This window comes from Medicago truncatula, chromosome 2 (genome assembly GCF_003473485.1).
Source record: "Medicago truncatula cultivar Jemalong A17 chromosome 2, MtrunA17r5.0-ANR, whole genome shotgun sequence".
Classification (NCBI taxonomy): Eukaryota; Viridiplantae; Streptophyta; class Magnoliopsida; order Fabales; family Fabaceae; genus Medicago; species Medicago truncatula.
In genome coordinates this window covers 5,723,836-5,748,219 of record NC_053043.1, presented here as the reverse complement: position 1 = coordinate 5,748,219, position 24,384 = coordinate 5,723,836, and the positions used below count along the sequence as shown (strand labels likewise).

At 32.1% G+C, this 24,384-nt stretch overlaps 2 protein-coding genes across 3 annotated transcripts; both read right to left on the bottom strand.

Annotated features, from left to right (window-relative positions):
• Window positions 1-5,027: 5,027 nt before the first annotated feature.
• LOC25486038 (subtilisin-like protease SBT5.6) lies at window positions 5,028-15,071 on the bottom strand. The gene is made up of 9 exons (XM_013607190.3): window positions 14,880-15,071; window positions 14,595-14,790; window positions 14,248-14,439; window positions 13,277-13,388; window positions 10,372-10,933; window positions 7,692-7,792; window positions 7,209-7,566; window positions 6,408-6,624; window positions 5,028-5,790 (listed from the first exon to the last, which is right to left on the bottom strand). The coding sequence occupies exons 1-9, from the start codon at window positions 14,955-14,957 to the stop codon at window positions 5,249-5,251; spliced, it is 2,358 nt and encodes a 785-aa protein (XP_013462644.1). The 5' UTR covers window positions 14,958-15,071; the 3' UTR covers window positions 5,028-5,248.
• Window positions 15,072-17,202: 2,131 nt separating this feature from the next.
• LOC25486037 (subtilisin-like protease SBT5.6) lies at window positions 17,203-24,384 on the bottom strand. Of its 2 annotated transcripts, XM_013607189.3 has the most exons (9): window positions 24,230-24,384; window positions 23,905-24,103; window positions 23,486-23,677; window positions 22,861-22,972; window positions 20,248-20,809; window positions 19,812-19,909; window positions 19,379-19,736; window positions 18,647-18,863; window positions 17,203-17,995 (listed from the first exon to the last, which is right to left on the bottom strand). In XM_013607189.3, exons 1-9 carry the CDS (start codon window positions 24,314-24,316, stop codon window positions 17,454-17,456), a joined length of 2,367 nt encoding a protein of 788 aa, XP_013462643.2. In that variant the 5' UTR covers window positions 24,317-24,384; the 3' UTR covers window positions 17,203-17,453. The 2 variants fall into 2 exon arrangements, with proteins under 2 accessions (XP_013462643.2, XP_039686226.1); XM_039830292.1 differs by lacking the exon at window positions 24,230-24,384 and having other exon boundaries at window positions 23,486-23,727; window positions 23,905-24,046.

Below are 24,384 nucleotides of genomic sequence, written 5' to 3'. Positions count from 1 at the left end.
GTTATCCATGGATATCTGTATAAACCCGCGGATACCTCAAAATCATTGGATTACCCGCTAAACGGATATCCGCGCGGATATAGATAGAGTACAGATTTCATATTTATCTAATGGAGCGGACACAATTATATCAGCTAAAATAATAAAAGATGTTCATATACAATGTCGAAAATGGTGTATCTATTAGAGTAACACAAATGTAGGAGAGTAATACAAGAAAGATATTTTCATTTACATCAAGTGCCCTTTCAAAATAAAACAAAAATTACATTAAGTGCACACGTGCCCCTTCAGAGATACGTCCCAACGCCATTGCCGTGCAAGTCTCTTGCATTTTGACTATTTTCTTCGGTTCTTTAATTTATTTATCTTTCTTTCTAATCTTTGTTTTGAATTTTCATGTTTATTAATGTAATAGAGTAGTACTTATTATAAGTAATGACTTGTTCGGGCATTGTTAGTTTCCTTACAAAAAGTTGGACGTGATAATGTAGGTGAGAGAGTGCTTCTTGATTTAGTTTAATTTTTAATCTCAGATGGATCACAGATCATTGTTTAGATTAAATTAAGATAAGAATCTTTATTTACAAAAGCATATATTAAGTAAATAATTATTTTCCTTAAAAACTTACATTTAGTTTGAACCACGTTTTTTTAGAGGATTTTCTAACCATGTTTTTTTTTTTTTTGAGGGAATTCATGCAAAATATTTATCGACCAGGCCGGAAGGATAATTTTTTATTTATTAATAGGGGTATAATCATATACTTTAAATATTTCTCTTAAGTGTTTTCATATAATCAAACAACATAGTCTTCTAACCTAAATTCTCCAGCATTGGGGAATTGGATGGTAATGTTCAAGTTTCTCCCAAAGAGTCATCAATGTCGTATAATAATAGTCAAAAATGCACATTCTGATTTATTTCTCAATGGAATCAGTTTATATACAAGAAGACGAGTGTAACTAATTGTCTAACAAACTCATCCTATATGGCAACATCTCAAATGATTGAAACTTCCTAATAGCTCCCCAAATGCATTAGTTAACATTTCTTTAATTTTATTCTTAATAAGAGGAGCATACCGCAAATAACGAAGGGCAGTGAAACCGAGGAGTATCTTATGGTGTTCAATGACAACGATGACAATGGAGAAGAGGAAAAGTAATTCTCTTCGATCGATTGCCTTCCACCTCATTCACCATCTCTCAATCTTGCCCCTACAGTTGCAACCTCACATGTAGAATCAACTTCCAAATGATGCCCTTACAAAGCCACTGCTAGGGGTGTTCATGGGTTGGGTCAACCCAGAAAACCCGGTCAAATCCACCCAAAAATCCAAAAAAATAGGTTGGGTTGGATAATTGGGTGGGTATGGTTTCTAAAAATGGAAAACCCATAAAAATAAATGAGTTTCGGATAAAATCAGACACAAACCCAAAAAACCCACTTACCCAATAATGTTAATATTTTTTATCTTTATTTTCATAGGGTAGAAGAAAATTATATTTTCAAAACATACACACTGTACCTTATATAGTGAAAATCAAAACATACTAGAGTTATAGATTAATATGTTGCAGTTTTTGATTATTTTGATACTAATGTAATTTTATGTCATGCAACTTTAGTTTGTTTCAAGTATTTTATGATGGAGTTTATTTTTTGATATTTTATGATGCGATTATAGTAAAATAAGTTAAAACATTTTTTTTAGGAAAATTAAAAAGTAGACTAATATTTTAAAACAAAATTACGAGGACTTATCATTCAGTCATTTAAAATTTAAAAAATAAAAAAATAAGTTGGGTAACCCATTACCCAATCCAACTCAACCCAAAAATTAGTGAGTTTGCCTAAACCCATCCAATAGTATAACAGATGATTATTTTACCTCACTCAAACCGAAGTACCCTATTTGCTTTTGTTTTGAGCTTGTCCAAACCCAACCTAAACCCACCCACGAACACCTCTAGCCACTGCAACATATTTATAATTTTGTCACTCCATCGATGTTGCTGGTTAGGATTTAATATCCTTATTGGTGGTTTTATGGTTTTACTATTATGGTTTTATAATTGTGATATGTAAAAGAAATTAATTTGTTGGGTTTTTAGGATTAAGATTTCGGTTTGTTAAATTTTCACCGGCTTTTGAAATGCTTATGTGCATTTAAGTTCTGTTCTTATATTTTTTGATTATTAATACTGACATCGAAATATAGATGAAGAATGTCTCGATGCGTGATTGTTTTGATATTAATATCTTTATTTTATCTTTTGAGCAAAAGTTATTTTTATCTAAAAGAAAGTATCATGATCGCCAACTTCATCTTATTTATTTATTTATTATTTATTTTTTTAGTCAAGAATTTATTTATTAATGAGGAATAATTCCAACGGGAATTAAAGGCTTCGTGACTGCAAAAACAACCTTAAGTGGGTGCTTCACTTACGTACATATATCTCAGTGAAAACGACTACAATAGTAATTTAGGCTAATGCTCCTATTACAAGCTTAATCAAGATGTCATGCTTCATTGCATTTGTACGTGATATCATTAACACAAATTAAAACGACCTGAATGGTTTTATCCCTTATAATTATTATTATTCTCCTTCTTCTTTTACAAGGAACGAACCTTTGGTTGTTTACTTTTTCAGGCAAATGTCTTCATAAAATTGTAGGAAAACTTACTAGAATCCGCAAAGTGATGCCAAATTAAAGCCTAACAAATAACTAAATGTAGCGTTAAATTATGTTCTTTCAGTTTAAGCAAAAATTAACATTATTAGTTTTTTCCTTAAAAAAAAGACATTATTAGTTTTTGGCGTTATTATGGGAATTGAGTAAGGAAAAGATAATTGAGAAATTTTTGCTGTTTTTTGTTTGGCACAGTAATGGTTGTCAATTATTGATAGTATTTGATATGCATGGTTGTCAATTGTCATAGTCTCATATAATCCCACCTAATTTATGCATGTATATGGATAAATTCAATCAGCAATGCACACACTTTTGGAAATGGTGAACATGTGATAGAGCTGTGCGTGGTTGAAAATGGAGGGTTGGTTTTTGAATGTCCAAAATTAAGTAGAGCGGACGAGAAACCAATATAATGAGATAATAAATTCTTTTCTTTTTATGAAGATATATTTAATTAATGTTTTTTTTTTCAACTCAATTTACACGGGTAAAATTGAGATAAAAAATGATAAGTTATAAGCTGTTTAAATTAACTTGTATAAAACGCTATAAACTAGTAAAAATAAACTATAAGCTCGTGAGTAAGTGACAATTACATAGCATATATTTCTGAGTCAAATAAACTTATAACGCGCTATAAGAGAAGTGCTGTATAGTACTGGACTTATTTTCATGAAAATTCACGGACGCTTGAACATATATAAGCAATCTGAACGGTATCTATTGTTATGCACACTATGTCTTCATTGTTATGCAATTCAACAAAAGAAAAAGATGGTCAACACCGTTTCAATTTGTTGCACCGTTTGCTTAAGATTAATTCCCTCAAACAAAAAAAAATAGTGTTAAAAATTAAAGAGTTCTAACCTTTCACGAAAAAAAATAAAATAAAAAGAATGCTTACCTTTAAACTCTCTTTTAATTAATTAAATCACTTACTATTCAAAAAAAAAAAAAAAAGTGCCACAGGTTAGCCTGTCCGTGAATTTTCATTGCCACAAGTTCCGTATTATTTAGCATTTTTCCGCGCTATAAACTCAAATATGTGGTTTGCTACACTGACGTCTTAAACGTTGAAAACACTTAAACAATTGTTTGCCATAAATAATAATATAAACTTATAAACTCTTATGTTGGGAATTGACTCAAAATTGAAGAATGAGATTAGGTAAAAATCGTGATACGATTAGGAGAAATCGGGGCAGGGTTTTGTGCAAGTTTTGGAGTTTTGGTTGGACAAAAATCGGGGTACGTTTTGTAGAAATCGTGACCCGATTTTGTGGATAACATTCATATAACTGAAAAATGGGGAACGATATTTGGAAATCGGACACGATTTTTTGGGATCTAGACTTTATACAAGGCTTCATTCTTCATGTTTTGAGGAAGACTTCAGGAGAGAGAAATTGGGGAAATTAAAGGAGGTAACTTTAGGGTTGAGGATCATTAATGATGGTTCTCGTTGGGTTGAGAAACATTTGTAAACACTTTGGGTGAATGAAAAACATTGAGTGTCTTGTTCATTGGAGAGATTGAGAAAATGTAATAATTCCTAAAATTTATAATGAAATAAAAATAATAATCGTGAATTGATTGTGAAATGAAAGGTAAAATTGATAGATTAGAACTCAATTAAAATTGATGTTCTTGGTACATAGAAACATTAAAGGAAAGATAGAAGAAGACTAAGTCATTACTCTACTAGAGAGTACCAAAGGGAGAGAGGAGAGACTTCAATCATTTTTCTTCATACCTTCTGTTGATTCTCATTGGCCTATTTATGCACAGCCCAAACTTCCTTGATTTTAGGATCACTAGTCACGTGTTCATTTACCTTAACCAATTATGTTATGCCAAGTGTATTTCCTAATATGCTATTTTGAATCATAACTGAAAATGGTAGAAATTAGGGTTTGTTGTTTGTTGAAATTAATTTCTTGTAATCTTTTTGTATCTCGTTGATAGTGAAGTGGAGAGATCTCTCCCCAGAGTATGTTATTGTTGGACCGAATCAAGAAAATATTTCTTGTGTGTTTGTTTCTTTTCTCTTTTATCTTATCGTTGCTGCTTTGAATAAGCTTGTGGTGTTGCTTTACACTTAGATCTAGGTCTATTTGTTGTTGACTTGTTGTTGCTTAAGGTTACTTTGATATTTTTTTGACAAAGGTTACTTTAATATTGATTACTATTTTTCTTTGCTCCAAACATTTAAAATTATTGATATGATTTTGAGTCCAAATACACACCTAAACACCTCCATTATCCAAATCGACTAAAACTAAAACTATTATCATTCCTTCATCAAAGATAGCTCAAATAATGCATGAAATCAATTATCAAATAATATCATTACTTTCACATATTGAACACATTATCTGGTCCTACCATGATTTCTAATAATATTTATCCTATCTATCTATTTATTGTGATCCTATCTCTCACTCTCTCAAATAATCTCCAATAGTTTGTCCTTTAGGACAAACAAACACTAGTAAATTAATTAACGTAAGAAAATGAGTACAAGAATACTATAATGTTTTTTCATTGAAAAGACACTGCAATTGGACTTCTTACAACATGATATTTGTCGGTCCAAATATACCATCCAAAAAAGTAATTCTCAGGATCACACTTACTTGGTAACTGATCTTTATTTGCTGTCACTGTGATGACAAAATTTCTTTTCTGTCCAACATGTTTAAATTTCAGAACATTTGGAGTGGCTAAAATGTTGAATTCCTTTGGTGTATTAGCAATAAACTTGTAAACACTCTTGCTACTACCAACATTTGTCACTGTCCTCTTTATAGTTTTGGTGTAATTGAGTTTATGGATTTGTATTGATGGATAGTTGAGATCAAATGGTTGAGGTAGTGGGTTTGGACAATTATATGTAAGGTTTATGTGTTGTGTTAAATTAAGATTACAAAGGTAAAGAAGGTAATCCATGTAGGATGCATCATAAATGAGTCCTGGATCTGATGCTCTTTTAGGGTAGAAGTGGCCTGAACCCATTGCAAAAGGTGTTGCAGGATTTCCTGTTTCATCTGTAATTGGATTTCCTGTGTTGTCTGTTGTTTTAGCTGCAAGAATAAATAAATGATTTAGATATATCAATGAAGGGTAGTTTTTAGTGTGACTGATAAATAATGAAGTTGTTATGTAGTATATTTATATCATCACGGTAAGGATTTAATTTGTTTACTTACTTTAGTATAATAGAAAAGTATTAGTACTGTTTATTACCAATTATTACATAGATCAATAAATCATTATAGATGACTAATTCTTTGTACTTTGTAGAATGTTGTTGATTTGGTTGGTACAATTTTGTTAAACACGTTTTCAAGTAAAATTGGCTTCTATACCGAAGTTTTAAATTTTGGTTGAAGACAAATGGGTTTTTAGAAATCTCTAAAATCTTTATATTGTTGCGGGAATTGCAGTTGTAGATCGCTATTTAAAACTAATGTAGACAATGGATTTGGATTGATTGCATTCTGCAAGCAACAATTTCACACAATCTGAATATCCTTGGTAATTGGACGATTTAGATTTGAAGTTCGATATTTTTGATTTAAAAATCTGCGTTGAAATCTAGACTCTCTGATCTCGATCCAATGACCCCCAATTTGAAGAATGGGTGGAATTGCTGACAACAATCAATCCATATCCGGGTGGATCTTGACGTAGAAATTACCTGATGTTATGAGGGCAGACCTTATAGCAGCAGGGCTCCAAGTAGGGTGCATGGCTTTGAGAAGAACTGATGCAGCAGAAACATGAGGGCAAGACATTGAAGTTCCTGAAATGATATTGAACTTAACAACTCGTTTATCGCGAAAATTCATTCGTGTAGGTCCATCTTTAGCTGTCCAGGCTGCCAATATGTCTACTCCAGGAGCTGTTATGTCAGGCTGTAAAAGTCCATAAATTATTTGAGAAATTTGAAACTAGAAGTTAGTACTATTTTCATATGTACACAAGAGACATAAATTAATTGGGTGATGTCAAAAAGTGACAATTTGAAACAAAGTAAAATGATCTCAGATGTTGGATTGCGATTTCGTGCAGTCTCGCAGTCAGCCACATCATCATGATCAGAAGATCCAAATTTCAAGTTTGGTATTTTAGATTTTAAAAATATCAAAATTTTAATTGAAATGAGAACCAATTTGAGACTGCATGGGATTGTGATTGCGCGCAATCTAAATCACTTAGACAGAAGCATTAAGAATTTAAGACCAACTATCTATCTTCTCTGAAAAGTACTAGTCATCAATCACGACCGATTGAAGGAGGCATTTTATGCATATTATTACAGGACAAGTAGAACACAAGATGAATTCTTGAGTCACAAGACAACTAAAGTATTCCTGTGTATTGTTTTGGTAAACATCAGAGAGTACAAACAAATTGATGTAAAATTTACACATATATCTTTTATAATATAATATCTTATTATAAAGTGAAACAATTAATATTGTGAAAAAGGAATCACCTTTAGAATATTAGGGTCAATTATGTTGGGACCTCTGCTAGAGAACATGGCCATAGAGGGTGCTGGTTTGGTATCTAACACAGTTCTTCCAGGCAAAAGTTGTGCCATTGGATTAGGAGAAGAATGAATATATTGAACAAGTTTTAAGGTATTCTCATAGGTCACTCCAGTGGCAGGAATGAAATAAGGATCAGAAGGTACATCATTTGCATGAGTTTTATTGTTCCCAAGGATAATTCCAACACCACCAGCTCTTTGAACTTCAAAACTTTTGTTCAGTCTTCCACCTTGTCCTCTCATGCACAAAACTATCTTCCCCTTGACCTTGCTTGGATCAAGGGTATTGTCTTGGCAATAACTGCATCATGAAATATATGTAAATATATTAACCTTTTTTTTTTTTTGAACAATAAATATATTAACCTTTTAATTAGTCCAATAATCTAAATTTAAGAGAGGTGTAAAACCAGACATAGAAAATACCCAGAATTTGTTTTTAGTATGCCTGCATATTCTTCAACATCACTAGCCAAAACTAATGGGCGGAAACTGTTTTCCATGTGGACTGGAGTAAATGATCTACCCTGGAATTAATTAAGAAAGATTAGTAGTTAGTGATTTGGCTGTAAAGATATTTTATGTGAAATCCCGGATTCAAACTCAAGTCACCACATTTTCGTCTCCTCAATGTAAATTAAAAATAAAAATCCTTGTATTAGAAGCAAAGATGAAGTTAATTCAAGTTGAAACCACACTTGTACCAGTGTATTACACATACCTCCAATTATATTTTACTATCCAAGTACCACGCTATGATATTACTTTCATAAAGTATTAGTGATATGAATGATCGTCCCTAGAAATTCAACTACTAATAGTATAATGGCTTAAATAAGAAAAAGGTCCATGTAAGTTTGCGCATTTTTAGTTTTAGTCTTTGTATCTTTTTTTGTTGTGAAACAACCTCTGTATTTACTTAACATTTTGACATTCGTCCCTACCGTCTGTTTCTGTCAAAAAAATACTTCGCTGGCTAACGGACTAATACGTGGCATATGATGAGTTGGCAATTGATTATTAGAGGGACTAAAACCAAAAACGTAAATTTACACAGGGACGAAAATAAAAAACATAATCATCAAAATTTGAATTTTAAAACATATTATTTCCACCTTCTTCCTCACTATGTTATTTCTCTCTTCTTCATTTCTGCCATTCCCACCCTTCCATAGCTTTGCGCCCTAACACCAAAAACCCATTTCATTGAACAATGTATTCTCATTCCATTTGTCAATCATCATCAAATGAGTTGCCAATATGTGGTTGCAGAACAATTATGAGGATGTTCATCTTCAATTCGCATGCCATGTTGCTACAACATGGAAAATTGATAAAGAGAAAGAGCCATTAAGCATTAATATTGCAACATTCCAGAGGTAATTGAGAAAGCTTAAATTCTCACAGTTGATTGAAGCAACCAATGGCTTCTCAGCAGCAAGCCTCATTGGTTGTGGTGGTTTTGGTGAAGTGTTTAAGGCTACACTCAAAAACGGAACATGTGTCGCGATAAAGAAGCTCATTCGACTGAGTTGCCAAGGTGATAAAGAATTCATGGCTGAAATGGAAACCTTAGAAAAAATCAACCATAAAAACCTTGTCCCTTTATTGGGATACTGCAAAGTAGGAGAAGAGAGGTTACTTGTTTATGAATACATGGAATATGGAAGCCTAGAAGAGATGCTCCACAGAAGAATAAAGACATGTGATCGACGAATTTTAACATGGGAAGAAAGGAAGACGATTGCAAGAGGTGCTGCTAAAGGACTTTGTTTTCTGCATCATAATTGCATCCCTCACATCATACACAAAGACATGAAGTCAAGCAATGTATTACTTGACAATGAAATGGTGTCAAGAGTCTTGGATTTCGAAATGGCAAGACTAATAAGTGCACTTGATACACATCTCAGTGTAAGCACACTAGCAGAAACACCTGGATATGTTCCACCAGAGTATTACCAAAGTTTCAGGTGCATTGCAAAGGGTGAGGTTTATTCATTCGGTGTTGTAATGTTGGAACTTCTTAATGGGAAAAGGTCTGGTGATAAGGAGGATTTTGGCGACACAAACTTGGTTGGATGGCCTAAGATTAAGGTGCGCGAAGGGAAACAAATGGAAGTAATTAACACTGATTTGCTTTTGGAGACTCAAGGAGGAACAAATGAAGCAGAACTGAAAGAAGTAATTGGCACTTATAGACAACTCATTTGATGATGAATGAGAAATGGAATGAGAAGACATTGTTGAAGGAAATGGGGTTTGATTTTTTGGGCGCAAGCAATTAAAGAAAGAACAAATAGTGGAAGAAGAAGGAAAGAACAGAGAGAGGAAGAAGAAGAAGGAAAGACTGATTTTTAAAATTTAAAAATTGATGATTATGTTTTTTTAAATTAGTCCCTATGTTAAATTGCGTTTTTGGTTTTAGTCCCTATACTAACCCCAGTCATCAACTAGTGCCAACTCACGAAGTGCCACGTATTGCTCCGTTAGCCAGCTCATTGTTTTTTTCACGTAATTGGACGGCATGGACTAGATACAAAATGTTTGGTAAATACAGGGTTTGTCTCGCAACAAAAAAATTTACAGGGACTAAAACAAAAAATGCGCCAATTTACAGAGACCTTTTTACTTATTTAAGCCTAGTATAATTAAAGCCGTTACTTTTTTACGAGGCATGAATATTCTATAGTCACAATTTCAAGGGTCGTGATAATCTCTAGTCAAAGTTTCAAGGGTCGTGAGAGATGATTAATATTAAGGATTATAAAGACAAATTAGTAGTTTAGAAGTGTTGTAAAAGTGATTTAAATGTTGTAATTCAAATACTAATTAAGCTAGTCATGTTACTTGGTGAACAAGTAACTAACTAACCATGTTAGTTAGGTTGCTTAGTATGTAAGCAACTAAGGTGTGCATAAGTTCCCTCTCTTTCTGTTTTCCTCTCTTAGTTCCTTTCTTAGTTGTGTGATTGATTTCATTAAGCTCCAGCACTTTCAAGGTGTGCATATTATTTTTTGTTGGTTAAATATAAGACGGGAAGGAGTACCTTTATTAAACATCTATCCTACTTTTTCTTCTTCTTTCTAGTGAACTTGAAATTTACCTCGATGGTTCTGCCATTGTTAAGTTTAATTGGAGCAAGAAAGGTTCGATCGACAGTACTAGCACCAACAGTGATGATCCAAGGGGCAGGATTTGACAAACTATGTGGAAAAGGACCAAAATTTCCAGCACTACAAACAACCACAATGTTTTTCCTTACAGCTTGTAATGCACCCTTAGCAATCACATCATCTTCATATTTCAATGGACCATAATGCCCTATGGAAATGCTTAAAACATCAACACCATCTTCAATTGCATCATCTATAGCTTTAAGCATATCAATGTTTGCGCAAGTGTTTCCTTCGTTTTTTGGTTTTCCTTTGATTGGCCAACATGCTTTGTATATGGCAAGGCGGGCTAAGGGGGCTCCGCCAGAGGCTGTACCGCTGGCGAAGCCTCCGATTGCTGCAGCATTTTTAATGGTTCGCCCTGCCACTATTGAAGATGTGTGTGTTCCATGGCCATCTTTGTCGCGAGCTGATTTGTAATCCTCCTCTTCGTTTAGTGGGCCATAATGATTTTCATAACCTTGCAAGTAGTACCTTGCTCCAACTATCTTTCTACAAAAAAAATTACTATGTTACTTCAAGTTAATTAAATATGATGCATGAAGTTGGAGAAAGTTAAATTTTCTTGATGACCAATTAACTATTCATCAGTCACTTAATTTTCAATTATGACTAATTGATTCAAGAATATAAAAAGTTGAATCAACATTGAAGGGAAGCACCTAAATTTTAATTTCAGTTTCGTTTGACATCTAATCGTCATCATAATTTAACTTTCTCTAGCAATCTATAGGAAAAATGAATTTTGTCTCTAATTTTGTCCTAGGGGTAGAGATACCACAATTTTAATTTCGTTTGACATATACTTTTAATTGTTTCCATTCTTCATAATGCAAGATTACATTTCAAACTCATTCTTAAACAAAAATTTATTTTCATATAAATAACCTCGTTCAGTATTACAATGAGTTCATCAAAATCACAATAAGCCACTGTGATTTTATAAAAATTATTCGGCTTCTGTCTAAATTGCACTGATACAACGTAATTTTAGCAATTCCACCTTCATTCAAATATGCACTCAATCAACAAATTGCTTATGACATGATAAAACAGACACATCACACAACCAATAAAGCAATAACATGAAGAGGAAGCAAAGCATGAGTAGAACTACATAATTTGTACTACAAAAATGTTGTCCTCTTTTACATATGGCTTCTCTCTCTCTCAGTATAGCCCTTCATTAATTGGACAATAGTGTTTTCTTTTTCTTCCATTCAATCATCTCTATATAGAGTATGAAATAGAGTATGGACTATCACAAAAGCTGATCGAAAAGGCAGGGACAGAATTAAAAAGAAAGAAACTAAATTAAGGAGTAGACATAGTTTTGTGCAGGGGCTCACGAGATGAAACAACAAATGAAGCCAAAAACCAATCAAGTCTAAAGGACAATAGCTATTAAAATCATACAATTTTAGAAGAATAACTATCTCTCTATGTGAGTCTCTCTCTCTCTCTATATATATGGTTCAGAAAATGCCTTCTTTGGTCTTTATCATTATGTCCAACTCATGCTTAGAGAAATGAGAATTTTTTTTTTGGTACAAAGAAATGAGGACTAATGAAATAGAGTATATATATATTTACGTCTGTTATTTCAGGGCCGGCCTAATGCATTTGTAGACCTAAAGCGAATTTTAGATTGATGCTTTTTATGTACGCTGATAAAGAGACATAAAAATTAAGAATAATAATTGAGTAGTTTTATTTGAGGTATGTCGGACACTAAATACAAGTATCGCTCCCAATTATTATAGTTTTAACATTGATAAATATGTGATTTTATTCGAGACATGCCGAACATTGATTTGAGGCCCGTGGAGATTAAGCGTGTTGTGGGAGTCTAACTTCGTCCGTTAGACCTCAACCTCATTAGCACATGAACTTTTTTAAACAATTTTTTTAGTGATATTTACAATACATTCCCTATAAAAACATGACCTAGCTTCTTGGCATATTTTCAAAAGTATATGAATATTTATATACCATGAATAAGACATGCTCATAACTTTTGCTTTAGTAATGTTCAAGATAATACTTAATGTTCCGTACAATATTATATTTATGTTAATTAGAAAAAGAAACTACTAATTATATTGGTTACCTAAGAAAAGAACCTATTCAAAGGTTCCAAAGTTCATTGAAAGAACTTTCAATTCAAAAAAGAAACTGAAATGGAGCAACTGTTGTGTGTAAAGCAAGTTCGTTATTAGTAGTTGGAGTGAAATAACTCAATCTAATCATATTCATATCATATAAATAAATGAGAAATTCTTGTGTAGAAACGCATTTAACACTTGTCATTTACAAACAACGAATAAAAGTGTGACACGTAATTAAATGGAGCACATCATTAAATATTGAAAAAGTAATTGTTTAGTAAAAAAATGAAAAACCGTTCCTTCTCTCTCCCATCATCCATTTTTTCTGGCATATATGGTTCCCCAACAATACTGCTATTTAAGGAACAATGGTGAAAGAGATGTATTTTTGGTTTGGATTTAAGGATAGTCTTAATAGGAAGAAGATGGAGATTTTTTCTTCTTCTAAATAGTAGTCTGTTCATTGATAACATCAATGATCTTGAGCCGAAAACAATGGTTGAAGATAGAGAAACAGCGGTGGAAGAAAGAGAAAAGAGGACTCTAATTTTTAGTAAATTTATTTTACTTTTTTTTTTAAGTTAATTATGTGTCACACTCTTATTCGTTGTTTGTAAATGACAAGTGTTAGGTGCGTTTCTATACAAGAATTTCTCTAAATATAATATGACAGCCAGGGAAAAGTGTAGAAGTTCAAATGGTACTAATTAAAAAAACAGCTTGTTACCTATTGCATTTAGATGAATCAAAATCTGTTCCATTTTGGCACACTCCTTTCCATTTCTTTGGAACAGGACCCATCCCTTTATCCCTGAAGCTCTTTGAATCTGGCCACACACCTATGTACATATGGAAGAAAACACACTCAAAACTTCTCTTCATGCAAACATGAAACAAGTACACAAACACATTGCTAACTCGTGTAGTACTTACAATATTATAATAGAGTCAAATGAGAACAATCATGTATTTAATTAGCAAGATGAAAAACAAGATATCATTTTGGTCCACTTTTACGGTTTGGCTTTGCCTTGTAAATAGTCGACACTGTTTGAATTTGGGTGTTTCTTCCTTAGCACATCTTGTGCTAGGAAGTCCTTTTTGACGTGGTAATACAATTTCATTTTAATCTCTTCAAAAAAAAAAAAATATATCAGCTGATTGTTACAGTTTTTTTGTGAAAGAAAAAAAATATTACTTTAAAACAATTTCATCTATTTGTTATGGATTTTTAAAATAATTAACGAGAATCCGAAGAAAAAATTTAAAATGTACTTCAAATGAAAAATTATTTAGAGAAAAGTTTCTTGATAATCATTTTCAGATAAAGATTTTGTAAAAAACTAGAATTTTGAATATGATAAAAAAACAAAAGTAACATATATTTTTCATTTAAATATGATGTTAGTCCTACTAGTATAGTTTATTTTAGTCCCCATAAGTTTTTTTTTTTTTTTTTTTAAATTTAAATTCAGGCTTTGTAGATTTATTATTTGTTGTTTTTATTCAAAAACAACAATTTTTTAATTTGCAAGATTCAATCTAAAGAAGAAAAAAAAAACTTAGTGTCTAAAACCAAAAAATACTATAATCGTAGGGACTAAGATCATATTTATTTTTAAAAAATCTCTAAAAACTAATCTATCAATTAATCAATATCAAAATGTTTTTGTAATAATATATGTGGACATAACTTACCACTATCAATCATTCCTACTATAATATCTTGACCATATTTTGCTTTGGCTAACAAGTCTCTATTTGTCTCATTGGATTTTTCTTCAAAAGGATCGAATGACTCATCTAACCCCACAAACTTCCATGACCTTGTGGTATGCAATGAGTATATCTTTGTGTGGCTCTTGTGCACAGAGACCACTCCTTCCATCCCTGTTTCATATTAATTAATTTTCTATACTATATTAATGAAAATATAATTATCAACAAAATATAAAAATTAATTTGGTCTAGCTATTGTGTTGTGTATCAAATTTTCAAGTAGCTAGTGAGTTGTAACATGAAATTACAAAGTAGTATAACTTTACCTGAGAGATTATTGGCTTCATTTGGTGTAAGTAATGCTGCAAAACCATTGAAAGTGTGTTTATAACTATAAAGAAGGGAAACCCTAGCTTCCTCCTCAGTTTCTTTTACCAAAAGCAAATAAGAGTGATGTGTATTCTCTATTTCATGCAGTGTTTTATGTCCATTATTGTGCTCTCCAAATTCCACTAGATAAACCTGTGAGAAAATCCAATAGATATGAATTCCTACATAGAAATCCAGAGGAGAAAAAAAAGATTATGAGTAGTAGTAGAAAAATGAAAGACCTGATTATTTTTGGTGCATGAGACCAATGGAAGAAGGAGAAGGAATAGGCATGTCATTGAAACGTTGTTCATTGCCATAGTGTACTTGAATCTCTAACCAATGCTTATGCTTGCCCTCATCTCTAGAGTATAACGACAAGATTTTATTTTATAGGCATGCTATTGGATAGGTCTTTCTGTATTATTTGGACACTTTTTGCAAGTAGTATATCGTTTGATGAATAGTCAAATACTGTTTATATGCGATTGTTTACGTTGAATATTTTGATTTAAAATCTATATTTAATTACTCCATTTGTCCCAAATTATAAATGACTACTTTGCAAAACAAAAAATCTTGGAAGTTTTATAAAAAAAAATAATCTTGGAAGTTTTATTTTTAAAGACAAAAATCTTGGAAGCTTTAAATCATTTTACAATTATTGTCATACTATTTTTTTGGGCCAACACTCTGGTACTAGGAAAGGAGCCCGATTCACACAATCAAAAATTGTATACCTTTTAAATCAATATTATAAAAGTCTAAAACTATATTAATAGACATAAAAAAAATGTCACAATTTACAAACAAATTGGATTTTTGGAATTGGAAAGGTAAACTTGTCATTTGAATCAAACCATTTTAGGTTTAGGTAGGTTGGTTCGGATTGAACTAGGTCTTAAATAGACTCAGCTAAAATTTCATTGAGTTTATTTGTGTCATTAGGCTTGACAGGTCACACATAAACCCGAGAACATCGTATAATAACCAAATATAATAATGTATATATAATGATGAATGGTTTATTTAACTCCATTATTAGTCACGCTGAAAATGGGAAGGATGAGATTATGTGTAGAGCTCTCAAAATGGGTTATCTAACCTTAAAGAGATCGGCCCTAACAACCTTTATCGCTTTAGGCCAAAAAGTTCTTTCAAGTACGAGCTATAAAAATACTATATGAAGTCGGCCCTATGTATGAGTTGTTGATTAAAAAGGTAAGACCTTATTTATTTTTTTGAAAATATTATAAAGACTCTCACAAAATTTCTTATAAACATTATTTTGAAAAAAAATCTGAGACTATATTTTATGGTTCAAACTCTACATTTTATTAGATTTGGCGGGCTAGCCCATTTTTACAGTGGAACCTGTAAGTGAAGTTGGTAGTGATGGAGGTGAAGTTCCAGCCTTTTGTTTACTCATAATGTTGTACTGGCGGGAGCTGCAAACCATCCCCCGCCATAAGAAATGATTGTCATTAGTTCGAATTATCGAGGATTATGTAGCTCATGTGGAATTTCTAATTTAAAATACATCTTCTGAGTATATAAGCCACATGTACTATTTCTTTGTGAACTTTATCAAATTCGAAGAAGATTGACGAATTAAGATACTAGTTAGGTTTTTGCTTTACTATTAATCCGGAAGGGTGAACTGGTGGATGAAACTTGCTCATGTCTTAAATATTTTGTGGTATATTAATGGTGATTTTATTGGCATTTTGTCACCAATTGAGAAGAAAGGTTGAAATGAAAGATATCCTTGGCTTTTTAATGGGTTTAGGAAAGCTGTTATGAATTCCAGTTGCGTTGAAATTCATATGGAGGGTATTTGTTTACTTGGTTCAAGAGTCTTGGAACGGTTAGAGTGGTGACCGTGGTATGAATTGTGGCATTTTTTGTTTTCCAATCACTATCCTATATTATTATCAAATGATCCAAGGCCAAGACATATAAGGGTTCAATCTAGACTCAAGTTTGAGAATGTTTGGCTTGTAGATCCTGATTTCAGTGGCTTTTGTTCATGATCAGTGGCACAATTATAATAAGGATTAACAAATAGAGCAAAAATTGAATTGATGTGGGTCATATATCTCTGTAATTTGACCATGTATTATTTACACCACCTAAGGCGTGATATGGATTAGTGAATGAAGAGATTAGACAAGATCCAGAGTCATGTGGACTTGGATGTTGTTTATCTATTTAATTCTTTGAGGAAACGTCTTTCACAGTTTTGGTACAAGAAGATACATTTCAACTATAGAATCAAGCAGTGTTAGATTCACATTGTGTACCATATATTTGAATGTTTAGGTCACTCCTTTGTCATATTTTAAAATATTGGTGCAGAAACATCATTAACAAAGCTACATATATGAAATAGAATTATGAAAAAAGAAAATCTATTAAGTTTTCCAAACACTTATGCAATGTTTATGTCATAAATCATAATATATAGTATAAACTTGAATAAAATCTTGTTCAACAACTCAATCATCCAAAGCATCAAAAGGTAAAAATACTATCATACTTCATCATTATATATACAACGAGAGATGGGCTCAAACAATGCATTATATCAATCAAGGCTCAAATAACATTTCTTCAACAACAAAAAAAGAGTCTCAAATGACATTACATTCACATCTTGAACACAATCTGGTCCTACCATTTCCAAGAATACATTTATCTTATCTATTTATTGTGATCCTGTCTCTCACTCTCTCTAATAGTTTGTCCTTTTGAAAAAACACTAAAATAAACTAATCAATATAAGAAAATGAGTACAAGAATACTATAATGTTTTTTCATTGAAAAGACACTGCAATTGGACTTCTTACAACATGATAATTGTCGGTCCAAATATACCATCCAAAATAGTATTTATCAGGATCACACTTACTTGGTAACTGATCTCTATTTGCTGTCACTGTGATGACAAAATTCCTTTTCTGTCCAACATGTTTAAATTTCAGAACACTTGAAGTGGCTAAAATGTTGAATTCCTTTGGTGTATTAGCAATAAACTTGTAAACACTCTTGCTACTACCAACATTTGTCACTGTCCTCTTTATAGTTTTGGTGTAATTGAGTTTATGGATTTGTATTGATGGATAGTTGAGATCAAATGGTTGAGGTAGTGGGTTTGGACAATTATATGTAAGGTTTATGTGTTGTGTTAAATTAAGATTACAAAGGTAAAGAAGGTAATCCATGTAGGATGCATCATAAATGAGTCCTGGATCTGATGCTCTTTTAGGGTAGAAGTGGCCTGAACCCATTGCAAAAGGTGTTGTAGGGTTTCCTGTTTCATCAGTCATTGGATTTCCTGTGTTGTCTGTTATCCTAGCTGCAAGAATAATTAAAAAGAATATGAATTCAAATATGACTAAAATTAATGAACTTGTCATGTTTATATCATCATGGTAGGGATTTAATTTGCTTTACTTATTTTAGTATAATGGCAAATTGTCGATACTATTTGCATAGATCAATAAATCATTATAGATGACTTGCATAATCATTATGATAGTGTTAGATATGTCTCCAAACTAAATTGGCTTCTATACCAACGTTTTAAATTTCGGTTGTAGACAATTGTAGTTGTGAAATCTCTAAAATATTTATATTATCGCGGCAATTGCGGTTGTAGGCAGCGATTTAACATTATAGTGTATACAACGGATTTGGATTACTTACAGTCGATAATCCAAGCATTCACCCAGTCAACATATTGGTTATTGGACTGTGATTGAGTATTCCAGATTTCAAGTTTGGTATTTTTTAGATTTTAAATATCTGCCATGAAATATATACTATCCTATCGAACGTCGTTGATGTTTTGAATGCGTGACAGACAATCCAAATTCGTATAGTGATACAATCAGATCTAGTAGAAAACTATGTTTGTTATTGCCACTAAATCAATAATGTTAGTGTAAATATTCATTTTAGAGGGTAGTATCCAAGCTAGTGGGGTGGATCTTGATGGAGAAATTACCTGAAGTCATGAGGGCAGACCTTATAGCAGCAGGACTCCAAGTAGGGTGCATGGCTTTGAGAAGAACTGATGCAGCAGAAACATGAGGGCAAGACATTGAAGTTCCTGAAAAGATATTGTACTTTACAACTCGTTTATCCTGAAATGTCATTCGTGTAGGGCCGTCTTTAGCTGTCCATGCTGCCAATATGTCTACTCCAGGAGCTGTTATGTCAGGCTGAAAATGTCCACAAGTTGTTTGTAAATTTTTGAAACTAGAATAAATTTATTACTTTTTATTTAGTTATGTACACAAGCAAGAGACATAAATTAATTGGGTGGTGACTCACAGTCAGCTATATCGATCACCGATCGAATGGTTTAGATTTCAAATTCAATATTTTTTGATTTAAAATATATAACAATCTACATTGAAATCAAGACCATCTAATCTTTACCCAAAGACCACTGATATAGCTGACTGCACGATTACACGGGATTGTGACTTTGTACAACCGAAATCACTCGGATAGAAGCATTTTATACACATTATTACAGGACAAGTAGAACACCACAAGACTATTCTTGAGTCACAAGACAACTCAAATTGTCCTATAAGTGTTGTTTGGTGAACATCAGAGAACACAAATAAAATACTATTATTAAATTTCCTAATACATCTTGTATAATATATAATAGCATATGCTAAAGAGAAACAATTGATATTATGATAAAGTGTGTCATGGGAAATACCTTTAGAATATTAGGGTCAATAATATTGGGACCTCTACTAGAGAAGATGGCCATAGAGGGTGCTGGTTTGGTATCTAACACAGTTCTTCCAGGCAAAAGTTGTGCCATTGGATTAGGAGAAGAATGAATATATTGAACTAATTTTAAGGTATTCTCATAGGTCACTCCAGTAGTTGGAATGAAATAAGGATCAGAAGGTACATCATTTGCATAAACTTTATTGTTACCAAGTATTAAACCAACACCACCAGCTCTTTGAACTTCCAAACTTTTTTTCACTCTTCCACCTTGCCCTCTCATGCACAAAACTATTTTTCCCTTGACCTTGCTTGGATCAAGGGTATTGTCTAGGCAATAACTGCATCATGAAATTAATTTATTATAAGTTTGACAACATAAATTTGTAAGAGATAAAACTAGAAATAAAAAGTACCTAGAGTTTGCACTTAGTATGCCTGCATATTCAACATCACTTGCTAGAACTAATGGGCAGAAACTATTTCCCATGCGGAGTGGAGTGATCGATCTACCCTGGAATTGATGAAAAAATGATTGAAGTTAATTCAAATGACCTTTGTATTAATTAACAAAGATTAGAGTTAATTCAAGTTCAAACTACCCTGGTATCTAACTACTCATCGATCAACAGAGTAAAAATGTGTTACAAATACATCGAACCATATAGTATAATCATCATAGTACCTCACTATGATATTACTCAATCTGGAATTGCGAAATTTGACTAAAATATGCATATTAAAAAGCTAGTTCATCACATTTAATTGATACGATTTCAATAACAAATTGAGTCTATTGCTTAAAGGACACCGTATTTGACATCATGATTTGTGAACTTAATTAAAATTTACCTCAATCGTTGTGCCATTGCTCAGCTTAATTGGAGCAAGAAAGGTTCGATCGACAGTACTAGCACCAACCGTGATGATCCAAGGGGAAGGATTTGACAAACTATGAGGAGAAGGGCCAGCATTTCCAGCACTACAAACAACAACAATGTTTTTCCTTACAGCTTGTAATGCACCCTTAGCAATCACATCATCCTCATATTTCAATGGCGCAGGAAACCCAATGGAAAGGTTTATAACATCAACACCATCTTCAATTGCATCATCTATAGCTTTAAGCATATCAATGTTAGTGCAAACATTTCCATCATTTTTTGGTTTTCCTTTTATTGGCCAACATGCTTTGTATATTGCAAGGCGAGCTAATGGGGCTCCACCAGAGGCTGTGCCTCTAGCGAAGCCTCCGAGTGCTGATGCATTTTGAACTGCTCGCCCTGCTACTATTGAAGCCGTGTGTGTTCCATGACCATCTTTGTCGCGAGCTGATTTGTAATCCTCCTCTTCATTTAGAGGGCCATAGATTTTTTCATAACCTTGCAAGTAGTACCTTGCTCCAATTATCTTTCTGCGTCACAAATATGTTACTTCAAGTTATCTGATCTATGAAGTTGGAAAAGATCAAATCTTCTTGATGACCAATTAACTATTTATTGTTGACTTAATTTTACAATTAGTTAATTGATAATGGAGCAGATATCTAGTATAAAATTAGAGACAAAAAATATGAAATGCATCTCTAACTTCAAGTTATTTGAGATTATTTTCATTTTTTTAGCATCTAATCTTCACTGATAATTTAACTTTTTTCTATCAATAGTCTTGTAATGTTTCCATTGTTCATAATGTACTGAATACCTATATTATGAAACTCGTTCATGACAGAAAGTTTTATGATACAAATTATGTGTATAAAATTTTACTTCAACATAAAATCGTTTAATAAGTTATTTAGTTAACTTAAGGTTAATGACGTCGTTTAATGAAAAACACATAATATAAGACGGATCTAGATTTCTAATAGGTCACTTGGTTGCAAGATAACCCTTGAAACTTATGGTACTCAATTTGAGACATGGCACCGATAAAACATAATATAAAACGATAATATTGACTTATCTCAAACACTAACAAAAGATTTTATATTGATGTAAAAGTTTATAGACCCAAAACATATGATATTAACATTCAATCCTTAAAAGAAACAGATCTTTCGTTGCCGACTCAAAGATTAGTCTTGTAGCGAACGTACAACGAATGCCTTGAAGGGAATGTTGAGTTCAAAGAACTTTATTTTGGTAGTAAAAAAAACTTTAAATTTTGAAGTTAGTTAAATAGATATAATCAAAACACACACACACATGACACAAACTAATAACATCACGAGGAAGCAAAGTATGACTTGTCAGAGGTACATAATTTGTATCAGTCTAGTGTCCAAAAAAATGCTGTCATCTTTTACATGCTTCTCTCTCTTTCTCGTGCATATGTTTTGGATGTTTTGGCATGCGTTGACCGTTTTCAGAATAAAAGTTCAATAATTGGACAATATTTTCTTTTCTTTTCATTCAATTCAATCATATCTATATAGACTATGGTATCACAAAAGCTGAGAGAAAAGGCAGTGACAGAACTAAAAAGAAAGAAATTGAAAAAAGGGAATAGACATAGTCTTGTGTTTTGAATAGCAAAAGGAGATAAAAACACTGGTGTGGAATAGAGGGTAGGGGCTCACGAGATGTTGCAACAAAAGAAGCCAAAAACCAATCAAGTTTAAAGGACAATATAGCTATTGAAATCATGCAAATTTAGCTTTATATATATCTTATTCAGAATATAACTCCACATACTATGAAAGCTAGTTCAGAAAATGCCTTCTTTGGCCTTATCATTGTGTCTAAATCATCCTCAGAGAAATTAATGAAATACATAATATATGGTTTTATTATTTTTTAATAGAAAAATGATTTTTTGACATAAAATTTTTCATATAGAGTACGGTTTCTTTTAGTGTTTGTGTTTTTGAAATGTGTAAATTTGCAGAAAACACAAAAAGTAAGAGAAATGATATATAGAGATAAAAACATAGTTACAATGTCACACACATTTTCCTAAGTATATGAATATTTATATGCCATGAATATGACATGCTCATAATTTATGTAACATATAGTGAAAGGAACTTTTGCTTTCGTAGTGTTCAAGCCAATGATGTTCCTTATAATATTATATTAATTAGAAAAAGAAACTACTAAATATATACTATGAATAATGGTTAACTAAGAAAAGAACCTATTCAAAGGTTCCAAAGTTCATTGAAAGAATTTTCATATTCCCTAGAGACAGTTATCTTGTCTTCATTTTAGACACAGTTTCTAACAAGTAAAAAAGAATAAAAGAAAAACCAAAATTGAAGCTTGATTAAGAAATAAAATGGAACAAACTTTAAATTTTTTTATGTGTAAAGAAACTGACCATAATTATGTAGAACCATAAAGCAAATTCCTTATAAGCAGTTGAAGTAAAACAGCTCAATTATTCAGATGTAAATGTAATTTGATAGCGAAAAATGCATTAGAAGTTCAAATGTTACTAATTAAAAAAATAAATAAATGTTACCTATTGCAGTTAGATGAACCAAAATCAGTTCCATTTTGGCACACTCCTTTCCATTTCTGTGGCACAGGACCCATCCCTTCATCACTGAAGCTCTTTGAATCTGGCCACACACCTATATACAAATGGAAAAATAAACACACTCATGGATTGTCTTCATGCAAATTCACATAAACACGCTGCTTATTTTAAATTTTTTGAAGGATAAACATACTGCTAACTGGTAATAGTTACATAACATTAGGAAATAGAGTCAAATAATATTTAAATATATTACTTTGTCATTAAAAAAAATGAGAAGCCAATCATATATTTAATTATAATCAGGGTAAAAATATAGACAAGATGAAAAGCAAGATATTTAGAATATTAGGAATTTTAATCTATTTGTTATGGATTAAAATATTTAGAATTTGAAGGAAAAAAAGTAAAAATATGCTTGAAATGAAAAACTATTTAGAGTAAATTTTAATGAAAATCATTTTCGATATATGTTTTACTAAAAAACAGGATTTTCTATATGATAAAAAAACAAACACAAAATAACAAAAAAAAATTTTAATAAAAGAACTCTAAAAATGAATATATAAAATGGCCATATTTTAATAATTTGTTGACATAAACTTACCACTATCAACCATTCCTACTATAATATCTTGACCATATTTTGCTTTGGTTAACAAGTCTCTATTTGTCTCATTGGATTTTTGTTCCAAAGGATCAAATGGCCCATCTAACCCCACAAACTTCCATGACCTAGTGGTATGCAATGAGTAGATCCTTGTCTGGCTCTTATGCACAGAGACCACTCCTTCCATTCCTGTTTCATGTTAATAATTTTCTTTGCTGTATCAGTGTACGAGCCAATCACTATTAAAAAAAAAAAGTTGAATTAACGACGGAAATTAGAGACGTACAAAAAATGAAATTAGCCCGCCTCTAACGTTCATATGCCACTAAATAAAAAAATTCAAGTAGTGCATTGTAACACGAAATTGCGAAGTTTGAAACCCGTTGGAGAAATAAAATTATCTAATTTTACGTTACCTGAAAGATTATTGGCTTCATTAGGTGTAAGTAATGCTGCAAAGCCATTGAAAGTGTGTTTGTAACTGTAAAGATGGGAAGCTCGAGCTTCATCCTCAGTTTCTTTCACCAAAAGCAAATAAGAGTGATGTGTATTCTCTATTTCATGCAGTGTTTTATCTCCTTTAATATTGTTCTCTCCAAGTTCAACTAGATAAACCTGTGAGAAAATTTCATCAAAAGATGTTTCACTTGAGACTAAGAGTTACAAATAAGAGCATAGAAAAAGAGAGAGTGAAAAAATGATTATGTGAAGTAGTAGTATAGTAGTAGAAAAATGAAAGACCTGATTATTATTGGTGCATGACACCAATGGAAGAAGGAGCAGGAGGAGGAAGAGACATGTTGTGGAAATGATGATGTTCATTGCCATAGGTGTAGACAAAACGCAATTTGATGTAATGTGATGATATTTATAAAGGGTTAAAGGTTAATTACACG